This window comes from Aulonocara sp. 'chitande type north' Nkhata Bay, linkage group LG23 (genome assembly GCF_057382095.1).
Source record: "Aulonocara sp. 'chitande type north' Nkhata Bay isolate Kocher_YH1m ecotype deep benthic linkage group LG23, A_spYH_male_GT1.1, whole genome shotgun sequence".
Taxonomy (NCBI): domain Eukaryota; kingdom Metazoa; phylum Chordata; class Actinopteri; order Cichliformes; family Cichlidae; genus Aulonocara; species Aulonocara sp. 'chitande type north' Nkhata Bay.
The window spans coordinates 52,587,812-52,615,044 of NC_141365.1; the positions used below are offsets into that span (position 1 = coordinate 52,587,812).

General features: G+C 42.5%; 3 protein-coding genes across 5 annotated transcripts; 2 read left to right on the forward strand and 1 right to left on the reverse strand.

Annotated features, from left to right (window-relative positions):
* Positions 1-1,952: 1,952 nt before the first annotated feature.
* Positions 1,953-13,450, forward strand: LOC147303040 (E3 SUMO-protein ligase ZBED1-like). The gene is made up of 2 exons (XM_086282481.1): positions 1,953-2,090; positions 10,205-13,450. The coding sequence occupies exon 2, from the start codon at positions 10,230-10,232 to the stop codon at positions 12,291-12,293; it is 2,064 nt and encodes a 687-aa protein (XP_086138607.1). The 5' UTR covers positions 1,953-2,090; positions 10,205-10,229; the 3' UTR covers positions 12,294-13,450.
* dhrsx (dehydrogenase/reductase (SDR family) X-linked) lies at positions 1,957-22,232 on the forward strand. 3 transcript variants are annotated; one of them, XM_086282483.1, is made up of 7 exons: positions 1,957-2,090; positions 14,104-14,211; positions 16,882-16,950; positions 17,812-17,913; positions 18,000-18,207; positions 19,261-19,468; positions 20,828-22,232. In XM_086282483.1, exons 1-7 carry the CDS (start codon positions 1,991-1,993, stop codon positions 21,008-21,010), a joined length of 978 nt encoding a protein of 325 aa, XP_086138609.1. In that variant the 5' UTR covers positions 1,957-1,990; the 3' UTR covers positions 21,011-22,232. The 3 variants fall into 3 exon arrangements, with proteins under 3 accessions (XP_086138609.1, XP_086138610.1, XP_086138608.1); XM_086282484.1 differs by lacking the exon at positions 1,957-2,090 and adding an exon at positions 10,267-10,397; XM_086282482.1 differs by lacking the exon at positions 1,957-2,090 and having other exon boundaries at positions 13,590-14,211.
* Positions 22,233-22,457: 225 nt separating this feature from the next.
* LOC147303042 (ankyrin repeat domain-containing protein SOWAHC-like) lies at positions 22,458-24,741 on the reverse strand. Its single transcript, XM_086282485.1, has one exon. The coding sequence runs from the start codon at positions 24,611-24,613 to the stop codon at positions 23,402-23,404; it is 1,212 nt and encodes a 403-aa protein (XP_086138611.1). The 5' UTR covers positions 24,614-24,741; the 3' UTR covers positions 22,458-23,401.
* Between the last annotated feature and the right edge of the window lie 2,492 nt (positions 24,742-27,233).

A 27,233-nucleotide genomic window follows, 5' to 3' on the forward strand; every position in this document is an offset into this window, starting at 1 on the left:
TGTAAATATTAAGCAACCTAACTAATAGGGTTCCAACTCCCAGCAACAACAAAAAGAAATAAATAAAAAATAAGGAACCACCCCTCACGCTCCACCTCATGATGCTTAATCGACGTAATCAACCTTAATTTGATGCAGTGCACAGAAAATGCACAGAAATCAATTATTTTTCAAGAAATATTAAATAGATTCAACATCTTTCTTCAACAGAACTGCAGACTGCACAGATGGTACCTTCCCAAAGAAAAAAGTACTATAGCTTACTAGGGTATATATATTAGACTTAATAGTTACTATATACAGTAATGGACTTCTATTTATTTTGCATCAAATTAAAACTTTGGGTGTCAGATAATTATTTATTAAAAGCTCGACATTTTAAATGAGAATAAGAAAGAAAAGTATGTCTTTGTGCCCCCTTTTCCCTGTTCATGCCCTATCGGCCCCCCTGGCTAAACTTTGCTAGATCCGCCCCTGCACAGTTACCAGCATCAGCTACGTAGAAAAAGATCCTGGAGTAGAAAGTAATATTAAATACATTCTAACAACAGCTGATCAAGCTTAAACGTGCTGCTGTTGTTCAGCCGCTGGTTTCCTCTTTCTGGTGCAAAGTGGGCCAAAAACAAACCAGAGAGACGGACTCGCGACAGAAAAGCTGATCAGCTGATCGTTAAGCAGTTTCATGATTGAAGTAGCAGCAAGAGGAGGCAGTCGCTCCATATATCGTTTGTTAAGCTTAATGCAGGAATGCTTTACAAACATTCAGAGATGGACTTACACACTTGCTTTACTTCTCTCGGGATAACTTTGTCGGAGATGAAATGCCGGGTTGCTAGCGAAGCTCCACATGCTATCCAGACCACCGACAGGTCCTGCATGCCACAGCCACTCTATCACGTGATGCATACTGCTCCGACGTGCTAACGTTCTGAGGTGAGTTACGGCGTGTTGCAAGTTTTGTGAGGTGCTTTCGTGATATTTAATGGATCGGATTACATTTTTTATTTTTCTCCGATATCCGATCCAGTAATTTAGGTCAGTATCGGACCGATACCGATACGTAATATCGGATCGGTCCATGTTTAGTGTTCGCGTTTATAAAACAAATATCTCTGTATCTTCTATCATTGTAGGATCTACTGTACAATATAAAGCACCTTGAGGCAACTGTTCTTGTGATTTGGTGCTATTTAAATAAAATTGAATAGAATTGAGTCATTCAGAAAGATGTTTCAGTCTAAACTATCATGTGATAGATTACAGTCGTGTCACAGTAAAGCTCCCTCAGCAACAACAGAAAATATCTGAGCCTCACTAATACAGCAAGTTTTACATGTTTTTATTGTCTGTATTTCTTCCAGCTGGTTATTGTCTGCCAAGGAATAGAAATTTCGGTTACTATGGCGAGTTTGGTTAAGCTGGTGGAAAATATGACTTTGACATTTAGCTGATGTGTAACCTAGTTATTAGTAGTGACGGTCTGTGAAGCTCCAGTGCATGTGACAAAAAACAAACCACACTATGCTTCAGAGGCTCTGTGTCAAGGTACCCCTGTCCCCCCACTGGGACATATTGTTTTATTGTGTATTCTATTTTCATTGTTGTTAATGTTGATACCAATAGACATGTGGCGGGTCTGCACCTCATCTCTGCCCCTACTTTAACCCCGCTGCTATGGCCCAATAAATATACCGTCTGAATAAGGCCACCAAACAGCTCACAGCCTCTTCATCAGAAACTACAAAGTACCGATACTGTTATTATTGTTGACATAACGACAGCAGATGCATTGACGTGGCTGTTCAAACTAAACACTGTTCACAGCTTTAGCGGAGAAAATGCGTTTCAGCTCATTTGGTTCCGCCCTCTTTGCGTCAAAACTTCTTGAGGGCGGAACCACTGACAGACTTATCCCAGTGAGGCGTCCACACGGACTCATTAACGGAAGCGCACTCGGACTCGGAAGCGTTTCGGTGTGGGAAGCAGAAGGATGTCTCTTCAGTCGGTGCTGGTGCCTCTCTTCAAACTGTACTTATGCGGAATTAAAGTTCTTCTCTACCAAATTTTCAACCGCTCCTTTACGCTCCCAGGTCAGTCCCGCTTCTCTCTTACACAGCTCTGTGTCTGCTGGTTTGTGCCTGATGCATATTTGTCACCATGTGCGGTACTGATGTCGTGTCGTCGTCGACAGAAGCGCCTGCAGGTATAGAACTGCTCGGTCAGCTGCAAGAACAGGACACGGAGAGTTTGAAGTACTCGTTAGTCCGTAATTCCGATCGATAGTGTGAGGAAGATGTGATTTCAGCCAGAGCCGTGCGGTGCGTGTGTTTGCGGCTGAACAGCAGTTAAAGTAGCGTTTTCTAACTCGCAAACGGTTTTATGCTGGGATGAGATTAAACTGAGATGATTCTTACGGTGAGTCCGTCTCCTCGTGGGCTCCTGCGCGGGCTGTGACACAAAGGGGACTCAGATCGCATCAGAGCAATCCTGTTTTCAAAGGAGGTTCATTTAATTTTCATTATCAATCATTTGTTTTTATTTCTTACACTGATTCATGTTTGTACACTTCCTGTGATGGTGAATGCACTGACCTTTACACGCACGTTTCTATGCTTTTTCTATTGACGTGCATTAATGTCCCCAGGGACAAGCTTCATACCCCACTGAGCTCATAGGCACTGTGGTAAAGGTGTGACATGAGAGCCGCTTTGTCTTTACAAATGCAAAGAAAAGCCTGTGGAGCTGTAACAGCCTGGGCCCAGTAAAACTGTGACAGAGGTAATAAGAAGTGGCTCTCTGAAGCATGTTTTACCAGCTGTTTTAGTCCGAACTAAACTATATTTATATAACATTAGTGGTGCAACGGATCCAAAATCTCACGGTTCGGATCAATTTTACGGATCTGCGAAAAAAGACAAAAATGTAACATTTACTTATTGAAGTATTTTTGCCTGTTAAAAACATTCAGCTCAAGACTCATTCCACGCAATTATAAAAAAAATGATGGTACAATATGGGGCAGTACAGTCTTTGTATCTACCACTCAATTCAATTTTATTTATAAAGCGCCAAATCACAACAACAGTCGCCTCAAGGCGCTTTATAATGTAAGGTCGACCCTGCAGTAATACACACCGCTCGTTATATCGCACTCTGCTGTGATATAACGAGCGGTCACGTAGCTTTCCGTTGCCCTGGAGCTCCACCCGTTTGTAGTAGTTGGGTAACAGAAGATGCCTGGGACAGTTCAGCCATAACTTTAAACTTTTCCTGCTCATACATGCTTGGAACGATGTTGCCACTGAAGTGGACGCAAACGGGATATCACAGCGTGGCTCAAGCACGTCCATCATAGTTTAAACCCCTTGTTTTGCGCAACAGAATACGGCCTCCCGTCTGCAGCTAAACACCCCAACAGCTTCTGTAATAGCTTTAGCCCGGTCGGGCTGGGCAGCAAAGGGCTGCTCAAACTTAGAGCCCCCGAGAGCAGCCAGTTGGCTTTTCTACCTTTAAAACCCGCCTACCAGCCAAATGGCTTTTAGCTAGGCTTTAGCTTCAGCCAAGTGGAAGCTAAATTGGCTAGTCATTCATATGTAAATTGGGTTGTTACCTGAGAATTCTGGAGGGGAGTGGGGGTGTGTGAATGATTGCTAATTTCTAACTGCCAACTGCCTCTTTGTTTGTCGGGGGGGAGAGCTGCTAAAAGCTGTGAACTTCCTTTTGTGTTCGTCTTGATGCATTCTCAATCATCCAGGGAAATAAATCTCCAAAAGTCACCAACTTGGAGTGTTTCAGTTTGCCATCTTAGGGAGAAATCAACACACATGGGTGTAGGTCCTTTGTTGCTGAGATTTATTGATAAAAACGGTATAAAAAACCAACCATTTGTACACATATTTACAAATAATAATAAAAAGTGAGTGAGTACATTTCAACATTTTCAGCAATCACTCACAATCCTGGCACTGCCATGGTATCTGTAGTCTGCATTTACCACATGTGTATCTGTAGCCAAACGGAAGAAGACAGTCTATATTCTTAGCAGCATGCACAGCGTGGTTCAGACTGATAACACTACCAAAAGGAAGCCAAACACTGTCACCCTTTACAACAAAACAAAGTGTGGCGTGGATGTGATGGACCAGATGGTTCGGGAGTACACTGTCCGCAGAGGAACACGGCGCTGGCCAGTTGCCGTGTTTTATAACATGATTGACATGGCAGCACTGAATGCACATGTGCTGTATCAAGCATGCACCGGGACGAAGGAAAGACGGGTGGACTTCCTGGTGGAGCTTGCAAGAGAGTTGGCTCACTCTCATGTAGCTGGGAAGAAGGCAAGAAAAGAACAGTTGCTTCGGACACAACCCTCCACACCTAGCCCTGGAAAAAGAGCCATGTGTCAGGTCAAACACAAATGCAAGAACAATCATGCCACTGTGCGATGTGTTCACTGCTACAGATACACATGTGGTAAATGCAGACTACAGATACCACGGCAGTGCCAGGATTGTGAGTGATTGCTGAAAATGTTGAAATGTACTCACTCACTTTTTATTATTATTTGTAAATATGTGTACAAATGGTTGGTTTTTTTGTACTGTTTTCATCAATAAATGTCAGCAACAAAGGACATACACCCACGTGTGTTGATTTCTCCCTAAGATGGCAAACTGAAACACTCCAAGTTGGTGACTTTTGGAGATTTATTTCCCTGGATGATTGAGAATGCATCAAGATGAAACACAAAAGGAAGTTCACAGCTTTTAGCAGCTCCCCCACCCCCTCATCCACACACCCCCACTCCCCTCCCTCCAGAATTCCCAGGTAACAACCTAATTTACATATGAATGACTAGCCAATTTAGCTTCCACTTGGCTGAAGCTAAAGCCTAGCTAAAAGCCTACCAGCCATTTGGCTGGAAGGCGGGTTTTTAAAGGTAGAAAGGTAGAAGGCTGGCCGGCGGGTGTTAAACTCCTCTGCTCCTCCACTTGGACTGCTAGCGCTAACCATAACTACCACTTGACAGACCCACCACGCCACCTTACACATACTTGTTTTTCTTCTGTTTCCTATCTTCGGATCATGTGTGTACCGAACCGTGGAGTGGGATCGGTTCGTATTATGGATCAACGGTGATCCGTTGCACCACTATATAACATGTAATGAAATAATAGTATATGTGAATCCAAACTTTTATTTTTAACCCAGACAGAACTCCTGGGTTAAAGTGGAGTTCAGCAGGCAGGGGAACATCAGCTGTAGTACTTTAACATATCTGAAAGGATCCCAGTGATTCGTGCTGTGAGCTCCAGCAGATCTTTGTGTACCCGTGATTAGCTGCCACGTGTGACCACTGCTGCTCCATAGTGGACTTACACAGCTGACTTCACCATGATCTAACCCAGTGTTTCATTTTTCCATTCCCTACACTGAGGTGGTTTTTCAGGTGAACTTCTCATCGCCAGAAAATGTTTGTTTTTATTTGTTTTTTCAAAATCATAGCAAAAGTCTGTAGACAGGTGGAGTTACAGCTAGAGGTTTTTGAAAACCCATTTATCAAAGGAGCAGTGTTAGTAATTTAATTTTAGTGAATAAAGCATGTGACCATAGAGTGGAAAATCACTAATGCATTACACTGTAAGACAAAGAGGGAAGTGTTTCTGGAGATGCAGATCTGGGTTTTATACCCACATAATCTCACCGAGTGCGTGACTAATGACAGATTTGTTGCATTCCTTTTTTTGGGAATATCCAGCAGCATTACAAAAGAGCAAAACTGATTGGCCTTTGATTTAATGAGCCAAATATTCACTTTTAAAAACAGACTTTTATTGTAGTTCTGAACATCAGTGTTACTGGTGACGAAATCAAGATTTGTTGGATATTTGCAATAAATCATCTGTAATCATGTGTGCTAGATTAGAGATGAGTTTATCTGAGAGACTGCTCAGGTTGGAGGCGGGGCTTTAGACATCTACACAGTAGGATTGTCAAGAAAAAAATGTTACTCCAGTATTTATTGATACGAAAATGAATACAGAATTACGATACTTTGCATCAATATTGATACAAACAGCTTAAGAGGAATGTTAGAGGTCTGTAAAGCTCCCGTTTCAGCAACATTGAAGTTATCATAAATGTTAACCTGGATGATGCACACATTAACATTAGACACTTAACTATTAGTTCAGTGGCTATCAGGTAATTGCTGGGTAATCATTGCTGTGGCAGCTAGCAAACTGAAGCTGGATAGAAGAAGAATTGTTCCGGCTCAGCTGGTCACAGATGGAGTGACCAGGGCAGATTATATTGGCACAATATAAATATTGTTTCTTATTCTTTTTTTAAATGTAGTTATAATGTATCGGCAATTTTCAATTAAAAAAATTCAAGGGAATGTATATTTCTAATCTTCAGCTCATTGTTGTTACATCATAATATAATAATGATACAAAACAATTAACGGAACACTTTGAAAACACATCAGGTCTCAATGGGGAAATAAATCTATACTGATATGGAGTGGGTTGATAGAAATGACACAAGACTGAGCATTTCCTTGCAGCAGGTGGGACCTAGAACTAACTGCATAGGGTTTGACAGTGGGTCTAGGGTAGTCTGAGTGCTGTTATCCAGCCTGTAGAGATCGGTGCGTTGCTCCATGGATATACCCTACCAAACTCTCACTGACCCACGGCCGAATGCTGCACGTTCTCCGCAGTATTTCCAGACCCTTTTACATCTTTCACGTGTACTGAGTGCTGCAGGTACTACGGCTGCTGCTTTGAAAACCACAGAGCCCCACTAGTGGACGTGACAATTCCAAAATTCTATGGCAAATGCTAATTAGGCTCCACAGGGCCAAACAGTAAGCACATAATCCGCTGGAGGACCTCGGACCCTCAGGCCACTCTCATGAAGTCTGTCCCAGGGACAGCAGCAGGGAAGCCCAGACCTCCCTCTTGCCACTTCTTCCATCTTATCTGAAGGAACATCAAGATGTTCCCAGGGAACAGATACACACTCTCCAGTGTGTCCTGGGTTTACGCCGGGGCCTCCTCCCAGTAGGACATGCAGGGCTGGAACACCTTATCCAGAAGAGGACACCCTTAGCTGTTTCCTTTCAATGTGGAGCAGTAGCAGCTAGGGCTGTGCGATATGACCAAAACCTCATATCCCGATATCAGACATCTATCGTCCGATAACGATATAAATCACAGAAATGTAACATTTCCTGTAAATTCTGTGAATCTCGAGCAGCTCGACTTGCGTGAAGTGTTTCCAGCTGCGCGTCGTGTAGCTGGAGTCGAGTGTTTTAACCGATGCATGAAACGATACGTTTTTAGACATAAGTTGTAACAGCTGTTGTTTTCTTTGTGAGTATTTTTTACACGGCGTGCTGCGGGGAGAAGCCTGTTCTAACGTTTGAGTCTGAGGTTTATTTTTTAGCACCTGGCGGCTCTTTTTACTTCTCATCTGTAAATAATCTGCTCTTTCACGTGATTCAGTTTATTTTGAAAAGTCTCAACAGGATCTTGAGCTTTATTGTGAAAGATTTATGTGGAACATAAACAAGCGGACATGCGATGCTGTTACCGTCGTTGTTGCTAACGACAACGCATAAAAACAGGCGCTTGTCCGTCCGTAGTGTGGTTATATTAAATATAAGAGAAAGAAGAAATTAATACAGCCCCTACAGTGACCATCAAAACCATGAAAAAATATTGCCGTAAACAGTTTATTTTGCGACACCACGAAACAAACGATAGCGTAGAATGAAACGACGGACGTTTTTATATCGTCATCCGATATATATGGTTATATCGAACAGCCCTAGTAGCAGCTATACTCTGAACCCTTCCCAAATGACTGAAAGCCCATCCAGGAAAGGTGGAAGCTAATATTCGCTATATATGACAAAAACATCAGGCCAATATTAACCATTTCACCATTTGTGGCATCTGGTGACAAATGGCTGCCACCAAATGGCAGATGGACACAATAATTTACCTGTATTGGGCATCAATTAAAATTTTAACAATTAAATTAAGCAACTAGTGTGTCTGGTACCAACTACTGATGACAGCAACAGTCGGTTAGTCTCTAGTTAACTCTTCATCATCTACGATAAAACCACCACCAAAAGCCACCAGAGCTTATCTTTGCATTGTTACAAGCTGTAGTGCTATGTTTTTTTAATTATTTTTTATTTAAGCATTTCAATTTATTCTACATGGGTGGCACGGTGGTTAGCACTGTTGCCTCACAGCAAGAAGGTCCTGAGTTCAATTCCACCATCAGGCCGGGGTCTTTCTTTGTGGAGTTTGCATGTTCTCCCCGTGTTTGCGTGGGTTCTCCCCGGGTACTCCAGCTTCCTCCCAGCGCCCCCCGCGACCCTGAAAAGGATAAGCGGAAGCGAATGGATGGATGGAATTTGTTCTACATCAGTATTACATTTTTTTTTTTTTTTTTTATTAATCCTAATTTTATCAACTTTAGTTCATAGTAACTAAATAAATTGCTAAAAAGTGCAATAAAACCACAAAGAAACTGAAAGCCATTTTTCTAGATGTAGACCTCAATTTATAAATAAAAGGTTGCACAAAATCCTTTCAAACCACCTAAAATTAATTTTTTGTTTTCATAACTTTGTTCTTGATATGTATTTATTTTTATATATAAACTATAGCAAAAATGAGAAAAAAAAACTGTGTATATTGTGCTCAATTTATAAAAAGTCATCAGTACTAAAGTAGTGCAATCAAAGTGTCCCAGTAACCAACAGGAAATGTATATAGAAGAGGAAGTATATAGAAGGCCACAAAGTTAAACAGTATTTTTTTTCTGTTATTAATTTCAATAATGCCAAAGCAGCTGAAGCTGATTGACAATCCTCTCGGCTACTTAACTGACCATATCAATGTCTCAGAAGTTTAATTGACTTAGTGCTGTACTCTGATTAAAAAGTGTCCCTTTAATTTGTTTGAGAAGTGTGTTTATATAATTAGCGCGACCTGTGGCAGTCATTTTCACCAGGGCTAAACAACCATTACACAAACTTGAAATTTGGTTCCAAGAACGTGAACGTAGTTGAAGGATTCGGCTGAAGAGCGTGTGAATTGACCGTGTCACGTCACATGTGCCACTTTGGAATGTGAACAGCATTTCACACACATTAAATGCGCCATGCTTTAGCAGTATTTGCAACCGATAGCCTTCATTCCTTAAGGTTAATGTTAATATGCCTGCTTATAATTTGTCATTCCTGTAATTAAATGGTTATGTCTGAGTACTCTGACTCACAAACATTTATTTTGTACAGCCAAATATTGGAGAACTGCAGCTCCATTTGGCTGTTATTGGTCTTGAGTTAGATACGATGTGGCTGCCAAATAGTTGTGGGTGGAACCGTAGTGTAGTAAAACCAGCAGTTAAATGATGTGGTAAACAAATTAGATATGAGTAATTTGTTTAATTGACTAATATTTCTGGTGGCGACCTAAAAGGGCAGCAACATAATCGACTTATTGAAGGTAGGTTTAAAGTGGACATGAAACACTGTGTAAAGGTTAATTTACACTATGGAGGATGCGCTGTCAAAAACTGACATAGATGTGACACTTAAATAAGAATAAGTGCTTAAAGGTTTTAGAACATGCTTAGCACTATCCTGTGCCAGTACAGGATGTGACATCACAGAGTTGGTTGGTTGTGGTTAACAGACTTCTATAAGTTTATGTAAGCTAGTGACGAAAACAAGAATACTAAAACTAAAAAATGTGTTCAAAGGGTAATTTTTTTTAATTACTCCTGGCTGCAACAACGAGTTTTTGTTAATCTAATGTGGGTCTATCAATTGCAAATAACCAACCAACCTGGTGACCTGATATTCTGTACTAACTCAAGATGGTGCTAAACCAGTTATTTCTTAAATCCAGCTTCAGAGGCAGTGTTAAATCTGTCAGTTTTGAGAGCAGGATTGCATAGTGTACATGTAGTGTCTCATGTGGCATTGTTATGTTAGGGTTACTTGTGCAAACCTCAGTATCAGTGGTAACCATCATGCAAATTCCTATCTTAGCCAGATATTTTATCTGCTCATTTGCATGTTACTTGTTGGGAGAATTGTAAAATCCAGTTCTCAAACACTTAAAATGTTTTTATCACCAAAATCAAATGTTTATTTCACTGTTCTTGTTAGGTTCTCGATAAGAGAAGCCATCCTGATGGACTTTATACCTAAGGAGCCAATGGAGGGTAAAAGTTCAGGACCTTCGTGCTCAGGCCTCAATCTGGTCGCACACCCACGTGCCAAAAGCAAAGTGTGGAAGTACTTTGGCTTTGACACAGATGCAGATGGCTGCATATTACACTGGAAAAGGATTTACTGTCGTGTATGTATGAGCCAAATTGCCTACTCCGGAAACACCTCAAACTTGTCATACCACCTTGAAAAGAACCATCCCATAGAGTTCAGTGAGTTTGTGAAAAGCAACACAGATCAGATGCGGGAAGCTTTTGCTACGGCGTTTTCTCGGATAAAGACTGAGCCTACAGTTTCACAGCAGCAGTCCCAGGAAACCTATTTAAGGCAGAGCTTAGACTCTGAAAACAAACGACACAATGATTTGACAGTAGCTATTATCAACTTCATTTGTGAGGGGTTATATCCTGTATGTACAGTTGAAGAGCCTACGTTCAAGAATTTAATCGGTATTGTCGACCCTGGATATTCTCCTCCAAGCAAAAGTGACCTCGCAGCCAAAATGGTTCCTCAAATGTACTGCCGTACCCAAAATGTGGTCTTTAATGAGCTAAGTGGAGTTATGAATTGTGGCATTGCTACAGATCTGTGGCAAAGCCAAACACAAAACAGAACGTATATTTCACTTTCTGTGCATTCAATCAATTACAACAGTGCATCTGGCTTCTCGGTGACCAACAAATGCCTTAAAACTTTTGAAGTACAAGAGGACAACAGAGCTGAGAATATCACCAGAGCCATGTATGAAGCCTTTGTGAAGTGGGGGATAACTCATAAAGTCATTGGGGCTACCACAGACGGTTCGGTGGATGTGGTGAAAGCATGCTCCCTCCTGGATCTGACAGTGGAAATGCCCTGCCTTGGACACACAATCAATCATGCAATGGCTGAAGCCTTCCAGCTGCCACGAGTGAGTGGCTTTTTGGGATGCTGCCGCAAGCTTGTCGATCATTATAGAGAATCTGCAATGTATACAGTACGAGAAAAGCAGAAGCAACATGGCCTTGCTCAGTGTACACTCATCACAGACCAGGACAGGTCATGGTTTGGTACATTGGCAATGCTACAAAGACTGAAAGAGCAACAGGCTGTTATAAGTATGACACTTATAGAGAGTTCCAGTAGCCATCATTTCACCTTCAGTGGTTCTGACTGGGCCTTGTTGGAGGGCTTGATTGAAGTCCTCCAGCCCTTTAAAGTTGTGGCAAACATGATCACTTCTTGTAAGTATCCAACCATTAGCATGGTGAGACCTGTCCTTCATATGCTGCTGAACACCACCCTCAAAATTAAGGAAGGGGATCTCAAAGAGATCAGCATGAGCAAAGAGCTCATCTCCAAGGTCTTGTCAAGCACATATTCACAGAATTCACAGTTATCCCAAGAGATCGCAACATTCCTCAACATTGCTACATTTTTGGATCCTCGTTATAAGAAACTGCCTTTTCTTTCCACCCAAGAACGCTCCAAAGTTGAGAGTATTATTATTGAAGAGGCCAAAGCAATCCTTGAGAAGCAGATTTCGGAGCAATCGGGCCTTGATGATTCTTCTTTGGTGTCTGATGAGCCACCTTGCAAAAAACTGGGACTTCTGGGTGAATCTTCTGCCAGCACTTCAGTTCAAGACAACCCTTTGGCTGCCATATTTTGCCAGTCAGATGCAGACCAGAGCCAGGAGGAGCTACATGCTCAAGTAGTAGAGGAGCTGAGCAACTACAAGTCACAGAGGGTTCTAGGTCTGAATGAAGACCCTTTGCTTTGGTGGTCGAACCATGCACCTTTGTTCCCCACACTTCCTAAGGTGCTCCAGAAGTATTGGTGCGTTCCTGCCACAAGTGTTCCTTGTCATAGGTTGTTCAGCTCATCAGGTACTTTTCTTTCTGGGAAAAGAAACCGCATACCTTCAGCTCTAGTGGATATGCAGGTTTTCCTGTATGAGAACTCTCGGAGCTACTATGAGCCTGAACCCTGTGAGGATGAATTTGAAACTGTTTTGGAAACCAACTCTAGTTTGGCTCAGCACTAAAGTGACTGAGGTTTGAAAGAACTTTATTTACTTTGCTAAAGGCTGAGGTTCCCATGGCTGAAAAGCCACTGGTGGCATAAAGGGACAACGTTTTCAGCCTTTATAACATATGGGACACTTTAGCTTTTAAGTTAACTGCTGTAAACACATTTCTCCTTTACAGAGCGGATGTCCTTATGCATTCAAAATCTGCACAGAAACTCTATTGTATTAAAATGAAGTGGAAGGTTACAGAAGAAAGATTTATCGTTTATGTAGCAATATTGTGTTTTGTCTTTATTATAAATGTGTCAGCTGTTTTTTGTTTGTTTGTTTTGTTTTTTAAATTTGTGGCCATTCCCAAAGTCTTGCTTGATGGTCTCACCTGTACACATCTCGGTGGGGGAGCGTAGTGCACAAACACACCTCTCCAGGTAAAACATTTGCTGCCCATGTGGGCATGGAAATTCCACAGTAAGGGCTACAAGCACACTCTGCCATCCTCTTTTTCATTTAGAGTAAGTACAGAGTGGAACAGAGTACAGGCCAGGAAACTGGTTCCAGTGCCCAAGCTGTGCACTGAGGTGAGCCTAACTATCTAGTCGCCGTCACTCGCTTGCTTAGGATCAGACTCCTTTCCCACCAGTGAAGTGACACTGCATGTACCACAAGCCAATGTTGGAATGATTAATTATATCTCTTTAAACTTCATACATTTAAACATGATATTATGTGATAAGGAAACGTGTGAATTATTGGTTCATAAATATCTCTTAAGAAATACCACTAGGGTGATCAGTTTAGACAGTCTGAAACAACAATGTTTTATTTGCTGTTAAATTTAATTTTCAGTTGCTGTTGAGATTTATGTACCAAAACTACATTGCAATGGTTAGGAGAAGATCATGGTACAGATTAAAATAGAATATTTTAAACTCATTAACCATGTGAAAATCTTCCGGTTTGTATGTTGGGGGACGAATGCCTCGGCAGACTTACAGAAACCTTTGATAGTAGTTGGGCGCATCTTACCTCACCGATCAGTTGTTGTGACTTCCTAGTATACTCTGATGTTTAGTTGTCCTTTTGTCCCCTCAAGTGTCATTCAGGCTATGGACTTTGTAAATACTTGTCCACATATTGCAGAACTGACTGATAATAAATGTGAGTAAAGGTTTTGCTTGTCTGGCTGCTTGATGTCTTCACTTTGCATGGGAACAATGTTCAATATTTGAAAATGCAATGCAGTCATACAAACGGATTTCACCAGTCTGTTCTGGAGCGGTGCATTTCATAGGTTTCATATATTCCTGCTGTTTTCCTGGGTTACAAGCAAAACAAAGCAGAGTAACTGGTATTTATTTCTTAACGAGCGCTACAAGAAAGGTTCTGTGAAAATTGATCTAAGAAATCCACATGTCATGCTCTTCATTACACTATTAAAAAATGTCAGTCACTGGCCTGGGTAATTGGTCATTGTATTTCCCAGTGGCAGTCAAGTAGAATGACATGTCATTGCATTCATAATTAAGTTCAGATATGTTTCTAAGTTCTATACAAAACCAGCTGAGTAACTATAGAAAAAGCTTCTTGTAAATCACCTGACTTACAAAAGTGTGTATAGCCTTATCTGCACTCACTGTAATTCTGTTCTGTTGATTCTTCGAATGCTGTGTTGCTGCTGCATATTTACAGATGACTGTTAATAGATCAGTCACGGAAGACTTTTGTCCCAGCATTGTCTTAAACCTCATCGTTACTGAACCTCGCCAGAGTTTAAATGAAAGATTGTGCAATGTTCTTATGTGGTCCCCTCTCTCCTCCTACACAGTCTTACCCAAGCAAAATGGAAGGGTTGCCATTGTGACTGGGGGTACCAGAGGAATTGGTTTTGAAACAGCAAGACACCTGGCAAGCCTTGGCATGCATGTTATCATAGGTAGGCTAATGTCCGATCACATGCCTTCACTCAGTCAGTTCCCCTTTCTATACTTTTTCTTAGTTGTGGCAGTGCCTTAAAGTTGCATTGTTTCAGATGTCCCGCAGGCTGGGACTCTGGTCTCAAAAACTGTGTGTACAACTATGTAAAAAGGAACCTACTGCCCACTTGAGCTATAAATATTTTGTATGTTGTCTATGGAACTAAACAGCAGCTGTGTTTAATATGAACTTTTTGACCTTTTATATTCATTTATTGAATGACTTGCACAAAACAGCACTGGAATCTTTCCATATATGGAGCTGAATGCTTCATATCTGCACTGGCAGTAGATCCTAGGTTCTCAAAGTGTAGCCCACAGGCCAGCTAAATGTATTAATGAAAATGAAGTGATCTACAGGGTGGGACAATTATATGGATACACCGTAATAACATGGGAATGGTTGGTGATATTAAAGTCCTGTTTGTGGCACATTAGTATATGTGAGGGGGCAAACTCCTCAAGTGGAGGTACAGCATACACCACATTGTTAAGTCTGGAGTTTTGTCTTTCAGGTGAAAAACTCCAAAACACAGACTTAACAATGTGGTGTATGCTGTACAGTGCAGCGAGGAATGCCCAGACCTCTACATCGGAGAGACCAAACAGCCACTTCACAAGCGCATGGCACAACACAGAAGAGCCACCTCCACAGGACAAGACTCAGCAGTCCATCTGCATCTAAAGGTCACAGGTCACTCTTTGAGGATGCCAATGTTCACATTTTGGACAGAGAGGACAGATGGTTTGAAAGAGGAGTGAAAGAAGCATCTATGTCCACTGTGAGCGACCATCTTTGAACAGAGGCGGGGCTTACGACACCAACTCTCTGTCATCTATAATCCAGTTTTGAGATCCTTCCCAGACGCCTTAACGCCCACTCACATCCTGGGCCATCTGACCTCAGGAAATCACATGATAAGGTGGGGCCAGGTTTCACAATGAACTCACCCGAAACTCTGGCTGATTGGGGCCCACACCCAGTTTCACACCTTGGCTCAGGCGATTAGAGGATCATCAGGGGGTCCTTTTGTCCCTCTGTGGGGGGAAACTCCCACTAGGTTTATATCTGGGACTCTCCACCATTTGACCTTAGAACTGAAGAAGCTTCTCGGATGAGAGGTGAAACGTCTTCAACTTTGACTACGATGACCTGGATGACTGAGAACCTTCACAGACATCTTCATTAGTGACAGTTTTCCTGCGTCCACATTTTGGCAAATCCAACACTGAACCAGTTTCACGAAACCTAGCAAGCAGTTTGCTGACTGTAGCATGGGAGGTGGGTGGTCTCGTAGGGGGTCTTGCATTGAAACCTGCTGCAATGACCCGGTTACTGCGTTCACCAGATATCAACACAATTTCGATCCGCTCCTCACGTGTTAACCTCTTCGACATGTCAATGGCTGTGACCAAAGAGAAACTTGTAAATAACTCATGAAAGAATAAAGTTACGTTGAAACCAAGCACACCATTGTTTTTCTTGTGACATTACCAATAAGTTTGATGTGTCACATGGCCCTCTTCCTATTGAAAAAACAAAAGTTGTATCCAAGATGGCCGACTTCTAAATGGCCACCATGGTCACCACCCATCTTGAGGAGTTTGCCCCCTCACATATACTAATGTGCCACAAACAGGACTTTAATATCACCAACCATTCCCATGTTATTACGCTGTATCCTTATAAATGGCCACCCTGTAGAATGAATCTACAGTTCATGCAGGACCAACTGAGCGCTTTACTTGGATTTAAAATCTTTAACTTTTCTAGCACAATAGGGCTAACTAAATGTTCCTGGTGTCAATGCATGCCACCTTACTACTGATTAAAGATTGTTACAAAATGAGAATTCCAACAATAAATTCTTTCTGAAAAGACATTAACATACAAACTTTGCAAACCCTAACTCTGGAGCAGGGATGTCAAACTCATTTTATATTGCAGGCCACGTACAGCATTTTGATCTTAAGTGGGCTGAATCAGTGATGCCCTCGTTTCAGTCAGCGTAAATACGCTAAACTACACCTTTAACCCCCTTAAGTCCAATTTCAACAGTACGTCTCATTTTTACTACAAGATGCTGCTGTAGTGATTGAAAGAAATCTGTTTCACAAATAAATGTGTAAAATTATAGAAAGTTCTGCTGTCTCATCGCCCAGGAGAGTAATCCACATGAATTCTTCTGTCTTTTAATTATTGTTTATCTAATTACTGTGGTGTACTATGAATGGTCATGGTACTGGTGTTCATCAGCAGGAAAAGCTGTAAAACCCATGAAAATACAGCTAAAAGTCCAAAATCTATAACTTCCTAAACATATTCCAAAACCATCCAGTGGGCCCCATCGGAGTCTTTGGCAGGCCGATTCTGGCCCCTGGGCGTCATGTTTGACAACCCTGCTCTAGATTATTTTTTCATTACCTCCATCATCCTGATGACGACGGACTAAAATACCAGAATATTACCTTCCCCTGTTGATAGACGCGTTGTGATTGGCTTTTTCTCCAGTGTTCATTAGTATCAGTCGTACCAAAGGTTTTGTTAGCGAGTGTAGGCTGTAGCATTGAGTGGATCAGCTGCTGGATATCTGCCCACCAAGCCTCTCTTTGATCTTCATCATCTCCAGCTGGGAATGAGAGAGAAGAAGGTGCAGCAGCTGTTAGGAAGATTCACGAAGAAGGGACCGAAGGAACCGGTAAGTCCAGTAACACGGAAGCTCTCATTCAGTATTGTCTATGAAACAGGAAGTGGGTCTTCCAAAATAAAAGCTCAAATTTCAGATAAAAATGTTATACCATGGCAATGCTTTACATCATAAATACATATATGAAATAATGTCAGCTGTGATACTTGCTCTCTGAAAAGCTAAATAACAGGATCACATCTGAGTTGACACAGAGAGCAAATGAAAGCCGACTGTAGACCCAGGCACAGGCTTAAATAAGTTAAAATAAACTGTTAGTGTAGTCCAGCCTAACTGGAAACTCAAAAAATACAGTGCAGAAAAACACACACACCTTTTATCCCTACACATGGTGAGTATCAGTCATCCCAGCCTGTAGCAAAACATAAGTGATAATCTAAAATAATGTCAATGACAATAATCCTGATTTCTTCCTAAAAATGATACTTTAACAGTAAATAATCGGTGTTATGGACCAGGTATGTCATATTTTCTTCTCCATTACCATGGCAACATTGAGGGTGTTAAAACCAGTTTGACCTCGGACATGACCTCCCCTCAGAATACAAAATGTAAATCCTGACAAACCAGCATCTCCTGCTGTGTAACGACACGTAAAGAAATGAGCATGTGTGCTAATGCTTACTAGTATAAAGCCCTTCGTCGTACATATGTTCCATACTGTCCTCACTTGTTGAGATGTTTGCTACCTTTAGGGACTTCTGGGAGACAAACTCAATCATTTCTGCCTATTGATGGTGGGGCGTATGATGTGGCGTGCACAGTGACCTCGAGAGGTCACATGCACTGCAGCTACTGACTGCTGTTACCTGATGACAGTCAGGATTCAGTGCTGTTCTTTTCTTACTGCAGCTGAGTTTGTCTTCGTGGACATGACGTCACTGAAATCTGTGCGACACTTTGTGCGGTTGTTCAGGGACAGAGGTCTACCCCTCCATGTCCTGGTTAATAACGGTAGGCTATACAAACGCACACTGATGATGGTCTTTGCAAAGTCACGCACCGGTTTACTACATATTAAACTTGTTCCTTTCACGTAGCTGGGACCATGATGGTTCCTGACAGACAGACAGAGGATGGCTTTGAGTACCACTTGGGCCTCAATTACCTGAGCCACTTCCTGCTGACCAACTTGCTGCTTGATCTGCTGAAGAGGTCAGGAAAACCGGGCTGCTGCTCTAGAATCATCAACATGTCCTCTGCTACACATTACGCAGGAGTCATAGACATGGAGGACTTAAACAGGAGGTGAGAAGATCAATCAGTGGGTGTGAAACCCTCTGAGTCTGAAAGAATACAAAAAGTTTGAGTGATTACATTTTATAATAATCACACAGGAAATCTGCAACTTCACTGTCATGTTTAAACTGGAACACTTTGTCATCTTCATTCCCCTAGATCCCAGCGTTAGCACTGTTAGCGCTCCTGCACACCACTAAAAACAAACTACAGAAGGTACATCCTGCTGCAGGTCACAGCGTAGCTGCAGACTTTAATCAGACACATCTGAAGACTGTGCTTCCTGATTTCAGCCAGCATGTATTCTTAGCATGCCTACAGAGCGGCGGGCCTGTTGGAGCATCTCTTACTGCTCCTGAGTAGGAAAAACGAGGCACACGTGTTCAAAGGTTTTATCTTAGTTGGATTACTGTGTGAGGATACGGGGTAATGCACACAGGCACACTAGATAAGCTGAATATGTGGAGCACACAAACTCGTGGATGTGGTCAAATAATGGACAGGAAACAAAATAAGGTTCACAGACAGAGACAAAGGAGGGTTATGAGCTGAAGGCTGCATTTAAAACCATGTGCATAACAGTCTATGGACTGAATTTTATAGAATCTGGAGAAGTTAAAAAAATCAGAATCAGAATACTTTATTCATCCCGAGGGAAATGATTTCCAACACACTCTTTGAAGTGTTTTTATGGTGTTAAATGTTTCCATGGTTGTGATGTATGTTACATAATGGGCTGGGATGATGTGTGAACATGTAGACAGGACTGAGAGCAGCACTCTCACAGCAACGATGCCTTTTAGAAGACTGTTGAATTTCAGACATTTAAGGTTTTTGTTCACAGGAATTGTTGGTTTGTGTTCTAGTTGGGAAGAGTGCATGTTCTCACCCCGAGATAACGAGAGTGATAATAGGATGTCGGAGTTTTCATGAACGCAGCACTGACCTGGATGCTGAGAAAGCTGCTCTCAGCTCTGTACCGGCTGCAGTACTCTGGGGAAGTTTGGGATATATAAAAAAGCCAGGTTAACTCTGATTCTCCCTTCACCCTCTTCTTCCCAGGATCCAGTACAGTTCCCATGGTGCTTACTCCCAAAGCAAACTGGGTCTGGTCCTGTTCACCTACTACCTGCAGGAGCAGCTGACTGCCAGCAGCTGCTCTGTGACTGTGAATGCTGTGGACCCGGGAATGGTGGACACGGCGCTGTACGATAACCTGTGGACTCTGGTGCAGCTGCTCAAGAAGCCAGTAGCCAAGATATTGTTCAGGGTGAGGACCAAGTTATTCATCGTCTTCAGCTGGAAGGTTTTCCTCCGTTATTATTACTCTTTGTTCATGTTTTTGAGTTTATGTTTGGGAATTTCAGGAGCAGGAGCAGGCCTCCAAACCTTCCAGCTGTCATCTACAGAGGTTCCCCCAGTTCTGCAAGCTGTTCATTCTCCTTTACGTGCCCTCCCTCCCTCCTTGTTCTCAAATCTTTAACTTCTTCCTTTCTATTTAGTACACGGGGATCTGCCAGGCCCAGGAGCCGTCACCAGTCCCCTTCGAGGCCTTCCCCAAACCGCAAAATGAGGACGTGGGCCCAGCGAGTGAATTCTTATCTCCGATACTGATAATGATGCATATAAAGACCGTGTGTGTGTGTGTGTGTGTGTGTGTGTGTGTGTGTGTGTGTGTGTGTGAGAGAGTGAGATCCTCTGTCAGTTATAAATAGTGAGTTGTCCATTGATATTCATCATCACTCACTCTCACACTCTCACACACACACACACTCACTCACTCTCTCACACATTCACTCACTCACTCTCTCACACTCACACACACATTCACACACATTCACACATTCACTCACTCACTCTCACTCACTCACACACTCACACACACATTCACACACATTCACACACTCACTCACTCACTCTCACACTCACTCACTCACTCACTCACTCACTCACTCACACACTCACACTCACTCACTCACTCTCTCACACACTCACTCACTCACTCTCACACTCACTCACACACACTCACTCACTCACTCACATTCACTCACTCACTCACTCTCACACACTCACACACACATTCACACACATTCACACACTCACTCACTCTCTCACACTCACTCACTCACTCACTCACTCACTCACACACTCACTCACATTCACTCACTCACTCACACACTCACACTCACTCACTCACTCTCTCACACACTCACTCACTCACTCTCACACTCACTCACACACACTCACTCACTCACTCACTCACATTCACTCACTCACTCACACACATTCACTCACTCACACACCCTCTCTCTCTCTCTCTCTCTCTCACACACACACACACACACACACACACACTCACACACCCTCTCTCTCTCTCTGCAGGTGTAAGCTGCTGGTCAGCAGCTGTGTGTGTGGCTGATGTTCTGCACTAAACCTTCAGTTCAGTTTGAACCACATGGTTGTGAAACTTTGTGTGATGCTGTTATGATGACATGATGTGTTCACTGACAGGCACAGAAATCAGACATGCTGCAGCTGAAGTATTCTAAAGCATCTTTATGAGAGGAAACACTCACTTTTGGAGATGTTACGAGGCTTTGAAGCTGTTGTTGTTCTGTGCTTTGCTCAGACTCCAGCAGAGGGAGCCTCTACAGCCGTCTATGCTGCAGCTGCTTCTGAGATGGAGGGGGTGGGTAGCTGTTACCTGTACAACGGCCAGAAGACGCAGTCTGCGGGTGTTTCCTACGACTCTGAACTACAGGCCAAGCTGTGGAAAAAGAGCTGCCAGCTGGTGGGTCTGCAGGAGGCCTGACCCACCAGCTGACCTTAAGGCTGGATACTTCTGCATCCTCAGTCCTCACTGGGACAATCTTATCTAACAATGTTTCAGAAGCCAAACATTTCAAAGTTTTGCAACAATACGCTTGATTTCATATATAACTTTTACTCATATGGACGTGTTCATTGTGTTATGATTTTAACCACCTCTATTTGAACTTTACCTGACAAAAAAGATAACTATACCAAAGGAGCAATTACATCCACGGCCTGTGGTAGGCCCGAGCTCATGGCCCATCATATGTACCAGACATCACATGTGCCTGTTTTTAAACCACACCTTAATATGATTAATATTCCACACAAAGACAGACGTAGAAAGGTCTGAGCTCACATGAAGCCTTCGTGCCTTAGCTTTACCTGTTCATGCCTGTAAATGACTTCTTACTGATTTATTCTTCACTTTATATTTCACTGTGTGCTGTGATGTTGCTGCTAAAGGAGCAAAGCGTGCCTCAGGAGTGATGTATGCTTTATCGGTTTTATTTATATAGCACCAAATCACAACAACACTCACTTTAAGGCGCTGAAATGACTGGAGGTGGAGCCGGAGGTGGAGCTGGCAGAGTTCAGTACGCTGTGATTTTCATTGGCAGTGAGCAAGATGGATGCCAGTGTAAATGAATATTGTCTGCTCAGGCTGGGACAACGTTAGAGGTGAGACGTGCATATGCTGGACAAACACAGCTGCCAGGGTCAAAGAGGAAGTTCATGGATGCAGTGAAGGAGGGTGGGAGCCAGGTGATAGTGACAGGTTAGGATGATCTGCTGTGGTGACCTCTAAATAGTAAAGGTACACAATAAAGTACTACACTGATGTGTTTTACTGCAGAGTAGGTGAGTACAGTCAGACTTGGAGCTGAGAGCAGTGCCTTTAACTCGGGCTGTAAATGGGTGGAGTTGGCTTCACCCACAGACTTAGTGTAATGCTTCATGAATGTGACTCCATAAAAGAAACATGAACCTGTCAGTGTTAGTAAAACTAATGATCACTGCTGCTTTAGTCTGGTTTGCTGTAATGAACTCGTCTCCTACATGTTAACTCTCAGACGCTGTCACAGGCTCACAGCGCCACCCTGTGGACACTATGTACATTCTGCTCTGTTTACGCACTTTGGACCAATGTAGCCATGTTTCTGCTGTCTGTGCTGTTATTTGATCTCTGAAATGGTAAATAAAAGTCACGTCTCGGTCTATCAAGGATTGGTGTTGTTACTCTGTAGCTTAGTACTGTTGTAAGTACTTTTTCTTGCATGTACTCTTTTAGGGAAGAGTTTTTAGAAAGGTCTAAATCAAAGTCACTCACTGGGCTTTTGTAAAAATCTGCATCTCTACTGAAGCAGCAGTTTGCTTTAACGGATTTGGTAACATTACAAAGACGAATATTTCCTCAGACCAGGAAACCCAAGCTGAGCTGAAACAAGAGTTAAATCAGATGTTTTATTTAATAAGTAAAACAAACATTCAAATGGTGTCATTAAACCAGGTAAACGTGCAAAAATAAATGCTGAAGTGCAAGCTGTTAACGATTAAACGTGCAGCTAAGAGAAGAAGTGCTTCTTTACACACTGATGAGAAACAAAACTTCTATACATCCACACAACATCAGGGAGAAGGTTTTCCCAGAAATGAGATGCCGGGTGTGAGTAGAAGGTGAAGCAGGGCGTTTAGTACATGCGTGGCTCGTCAGCCTCTGTTCCGCTTTGCTGTGCCTCCACCTCAGCACTGCTGTCCTCACATACAGTAAACCAAACGGATCACGTGACGTGCACTCGGTGCTCAGCGGTCACACAAAGTGCTCACACTTTGCCAGAGCTTCTCTGTCACCTTACACTCCCTCACAGCCTCGTGACACAGTAACCTGGATCACTGCAGGCGGATTACTGACTTAAGGTCCACGGGCTTTAGTGTCAGCTGTGGATGGATAAAAATACCCAGCTTGGCCTGCAGAGGGAGTCTCACCGTCTGTGATCTGATTTAAAGGCTAATAGCAGTTACTGTTGTGAACACACAGTGTGCGTTTGTTGTACATCATGGAGCTGATCATTACTGTTCCCTTAGTTTATTTCATAAAGAAAACTAAAAGGAGAGAAAAGCCGTTAAAAGTACACTCGCTCATGTCCACCTCCACTGACCCCACAACCTTCAGCGGGCCACAGTAACCATGAAAGCTGCTTCATATATTCATCACACAGAGAAGTTCCCGTCGGATAATCCAAAGCTAGTAAAGCATGTTTTTCACGTTCCCATTGAATCAACACGATGTTCAGTCAAGTCAAGCAGACACTGCACTGAAAGGTCGTTTGCAATAACGATGGATGAAAATAAGCTGGGAGATATAGGTAGTGCTCCACCACATCCTGGGTCAGTACTGATCTGACCCAAAGAAGTGGCTCCTGGCTCTGGATCTAGAGGCTCTCTTTGACCCTCCCTGTTGCTCTTTATCTTTGAATGAAGTGCTGTGCACGATCTGGGATGTCCTGTCACGAAGCTTCTGCAGTTTGGGCTTCATCCTGCTCAGTGAGGACTTCCTCCAGAGGGGCATTTCCCTGGGTTGGCCCTCACTGTCCCCAGAAGCACAATCGTTGGAGTTCAGCTGGCTGAGGGGCTTCATGTTAGAGATCCTCCAGCGTCTTCCGTCCCTGAGATGAGAGTTCTCACCTGCAGAGCACTCACAGCCTCCAGCGATGCTCCGTATCTCCACGCTCACGTTGTCGGTGAGGTACTGGCAGGCCTTCCTCCCACTATAGTCTCTGATCTCCACATCTGCATTGTAGGTTCTGACCAGAAGCTTGACCACCTCCACGTGACCGTGCATGGCGGCGATGTGCAGAGGTGTGTAGCCGGTGCTGGATCGAATATCAATACTAACAGAAATGTTGTGCAGCTTGGCAAAATTAATAATCATGGCTATGAGCTCAGGCTTGCCGTGCTTGGCGGCCCAGTGCAGGCAGGTGAAGCCAGTCACAAAATCCTTCTTCAGGATGAGGCTGGGTTCTGCGGTGAGGAGGCGATGCAAGCTGCTCCACTGCCCGTCTGAAGCGCACATCATCCACTCGTGCTCCATAGGCTCCAAGGCTACAGCTGTCCTGTCTTCATCCAGGGTGGAGGAAACCATAGAGGTGGAGTCAGCTTCAGCCCTGGGGGACAGGTAAAAAGAGCGCCGAATCCCTGGGGAGCTGTTCATCATGACCTCTATGAAATGCTTGCGACTCCCTCTCGGGGTGCTGTTATCGTCACTTCCAGACAAACTGTGCGTATCTACGCGCTCCTCCTCCTGTGACTCCGGCGGGCCAAAGGGAGACCTGTGCTGGGACTGTGCAGACTTTCTGCACATGGTCACACTAAGCCCCTCTGCTGCGCTCAGGCTTTCCTGTGACTCAGCCTGCTGCTCAGCAGCAGTAAGTACCTGCCCCGTCCTACCGGTGTGTGCAGGCCCGGGTACGCTAAAGAAAGATCTCTCTGGAGCGAGCGGCGACGCTTCAGCCACTGTAATTTCTGGTACGTTGGGCTCTTTTCCAACCGGCTCCTTTCTGGACTCCCTGTCGTCTCGTCTGAAGCTTTCCCAGTTTCCCATCGCCTTCCAGCTGCTGTCCTCTGTACAAACACACCGAGGACACTTTGTCCTGTCAAATTCTTTCAGTGTTGAAATTATGCGGAACTCTGACTTGGCTGTTATTTCCGTAACCTGAACCAGGTGTTTCTCCTCACTTCTTGTTCCGCGGGCTGGCTGTAACGCATCCACTAAAACTACTCACAGCTGTGATTCACTGGACTTCTACTTGTTAAGTACCGATTGCGCCAAAGCACCATTTTTCTTTGAAACAGGCAGCGCTTATGAAACTAAAATACTCGCAGACTTTTTATTTACACGTGTACCTGTGTGCGTAAAAACCCACGACGGAGTGTTAAAGCCACATTAGGAAAATATTATCGCTCAGTTTGAGAAGAAAATCTCTTGCAGAGGCTTTTTTCAAGGCAGTAATACCCGCAGGAGTCCAACTGGACCCCACCCAGTGTTTACTGGACAGGATACTGGGACTAAACCAGAACTGATGGGTGTCTGTGCCGCACTCACAGCATGTATTACAGTCTAACCTCCTGTTTCTTACGACTTTACTATAAAGCTTTTTCGAGGGAGATGTTATTATTTTAAGTGAAATAGTAATTTGGTGTATCATGTTAATAGTTCCGTTGGATACTTTTAAACTAATTATCTCTCGCTTCACTGTATACATTGTTTTATTGTTTTTACCTCTGATATCTGCGCAAAATGCTGAAGCGTTCTTGTCCTGGTGATTTTCTCAGAGCCGTTTTCAGCTCTGAGTCAAGTTAATTTTTAAAAAGTCAGGTTAGACAAATAACCAGTTTAACCTTTTCTAAAAACAATACCTGAGAGTAGCTATGAAAATATTCTGATAACATTTACATTTCTTTACGGCTGCTCATAATTTTACCGTCACATTTGTTCATTCTCCTTTTTTGTAATTCGATGAAGTAGGAACTGTTTTTAAATCACCTTCAGTCATGTATGTATTATTGTAGGGTCTGCCTTACAAAGCGCCTGAGACGACTGCTGTTGTGATTTGGTGCTGTATAAATAAAGTTGAATTGAAAATCTGTTTGTCTTCTGGGATTCTCTCACTTTGTAAATATAAATAAACAAGTTGACTTTTTCATTACCTGAACAGGATTTTTTTCCACCATCATTTAAACTTTATGCGTTAAATTTCCACCATTTGTGTCAGAGAGTTAGTTCTGTTCCAGGTTTGAAAGTAATAGTGACGCCACAATGATCAATAATTTTTATATTAAGGAGTGCGCATGCGTCAACCGGCATGCAGCCTGTTTCAGTTGCTCCCGCTTTTCTCTCCATACTTTGTCTTACTTTTAGTTAAAGTGCTCTGATTCAGATGAATGGCAGCTGCAGAGATGTTGGCTTGCGACACATTTAACAAATATCTTGGGTAACAAACCAAAAACTAATTCTTGATCAACAATTTCATTTGGGTCTGATCCATGAAAACCAGCTTATTATGGGGTTAAAATGTGTCCATACACCAATTACATTATTATTATTCAATTAAATTCAATGTTATTTATGTAGCACCAAATCACAGCAACAGTTGTCCTGAGATGCGTATTAAAAGAATCTTTGGATTGTGTTCATGGTATAAATAGGAGACTACCACACCATTCATCAGGGCCACAACTAACACCAGCTAATGTAAAGTCATCTGGGTATTTTGCTTTTAGATCTCCAATAACATCTCCAGTAATATCTTGTTCTTAGAGTCTCCATTATATCCACAAACATTCAAACGAATAAAGACAGACTGTTCGACATTCAAAACTGCAGAAATCCAGTTTGTTTCCTGGGAAACTGTTCAGGTGTACGGCTAATAAAACTGTCCCTCTATCATTGATTACTCCAAAAGTTCGAGTCTTCCTTACTGGAATTAATTTTATTGTAGAACGACTCAGAGTTCATCATTAGTTTACTTCAACATGATTTCTTCTTGAATCAGTCGCACATGAATATGACACAACATCTCCTCTTAGTTTCACAGGGTTACCTTTTCTCTTCACGACTCTTCAATCACAACATAATCTAAAATCCCCTTTTCAGTCGTACATGGTAAAGTCGGGGCTTCTCACATATAACACACTACCTGCTGCGCTCTCACAGCAGTGATAACGAATACGAATAATTCATAATGTTAAATATAGAGAACATACAAACAAATTATTTATAGAATCAAAATTATTAAAATTAGGAGATTTAGTGAAATTACGGACATTATTAATTATGTTTAAGGCTAAAAATAATATTTTGCCTTTTAAGTTACAAAGTGTATTTTTGATGTGTTCAAGGGGAGAAGAGAATAGAAGGAAATTTTATTTTAAACATCAGTTAGCCAGGACTACACAAAGATTAATGAGCACAACGGTTAGGGGTATAAGACTGTGGAATTCACTTCATTATAATTTAAAGAATTGTATAAATTTACAATGTTTTAAAAAGTGTTATATGTTTAAAACGATAACTCAGTATGAAGAATGCGAATGAATGTGATGTTGGTTTGGGATTCGACCGGAGAGAAATGTCAATATTAGTTTGTTCCTGATTTTTGGTGCCCACCGGTGATATAAGTTCGATGGTAGATAGGGGGCAGGGTTTAATAAGAATATTTTCT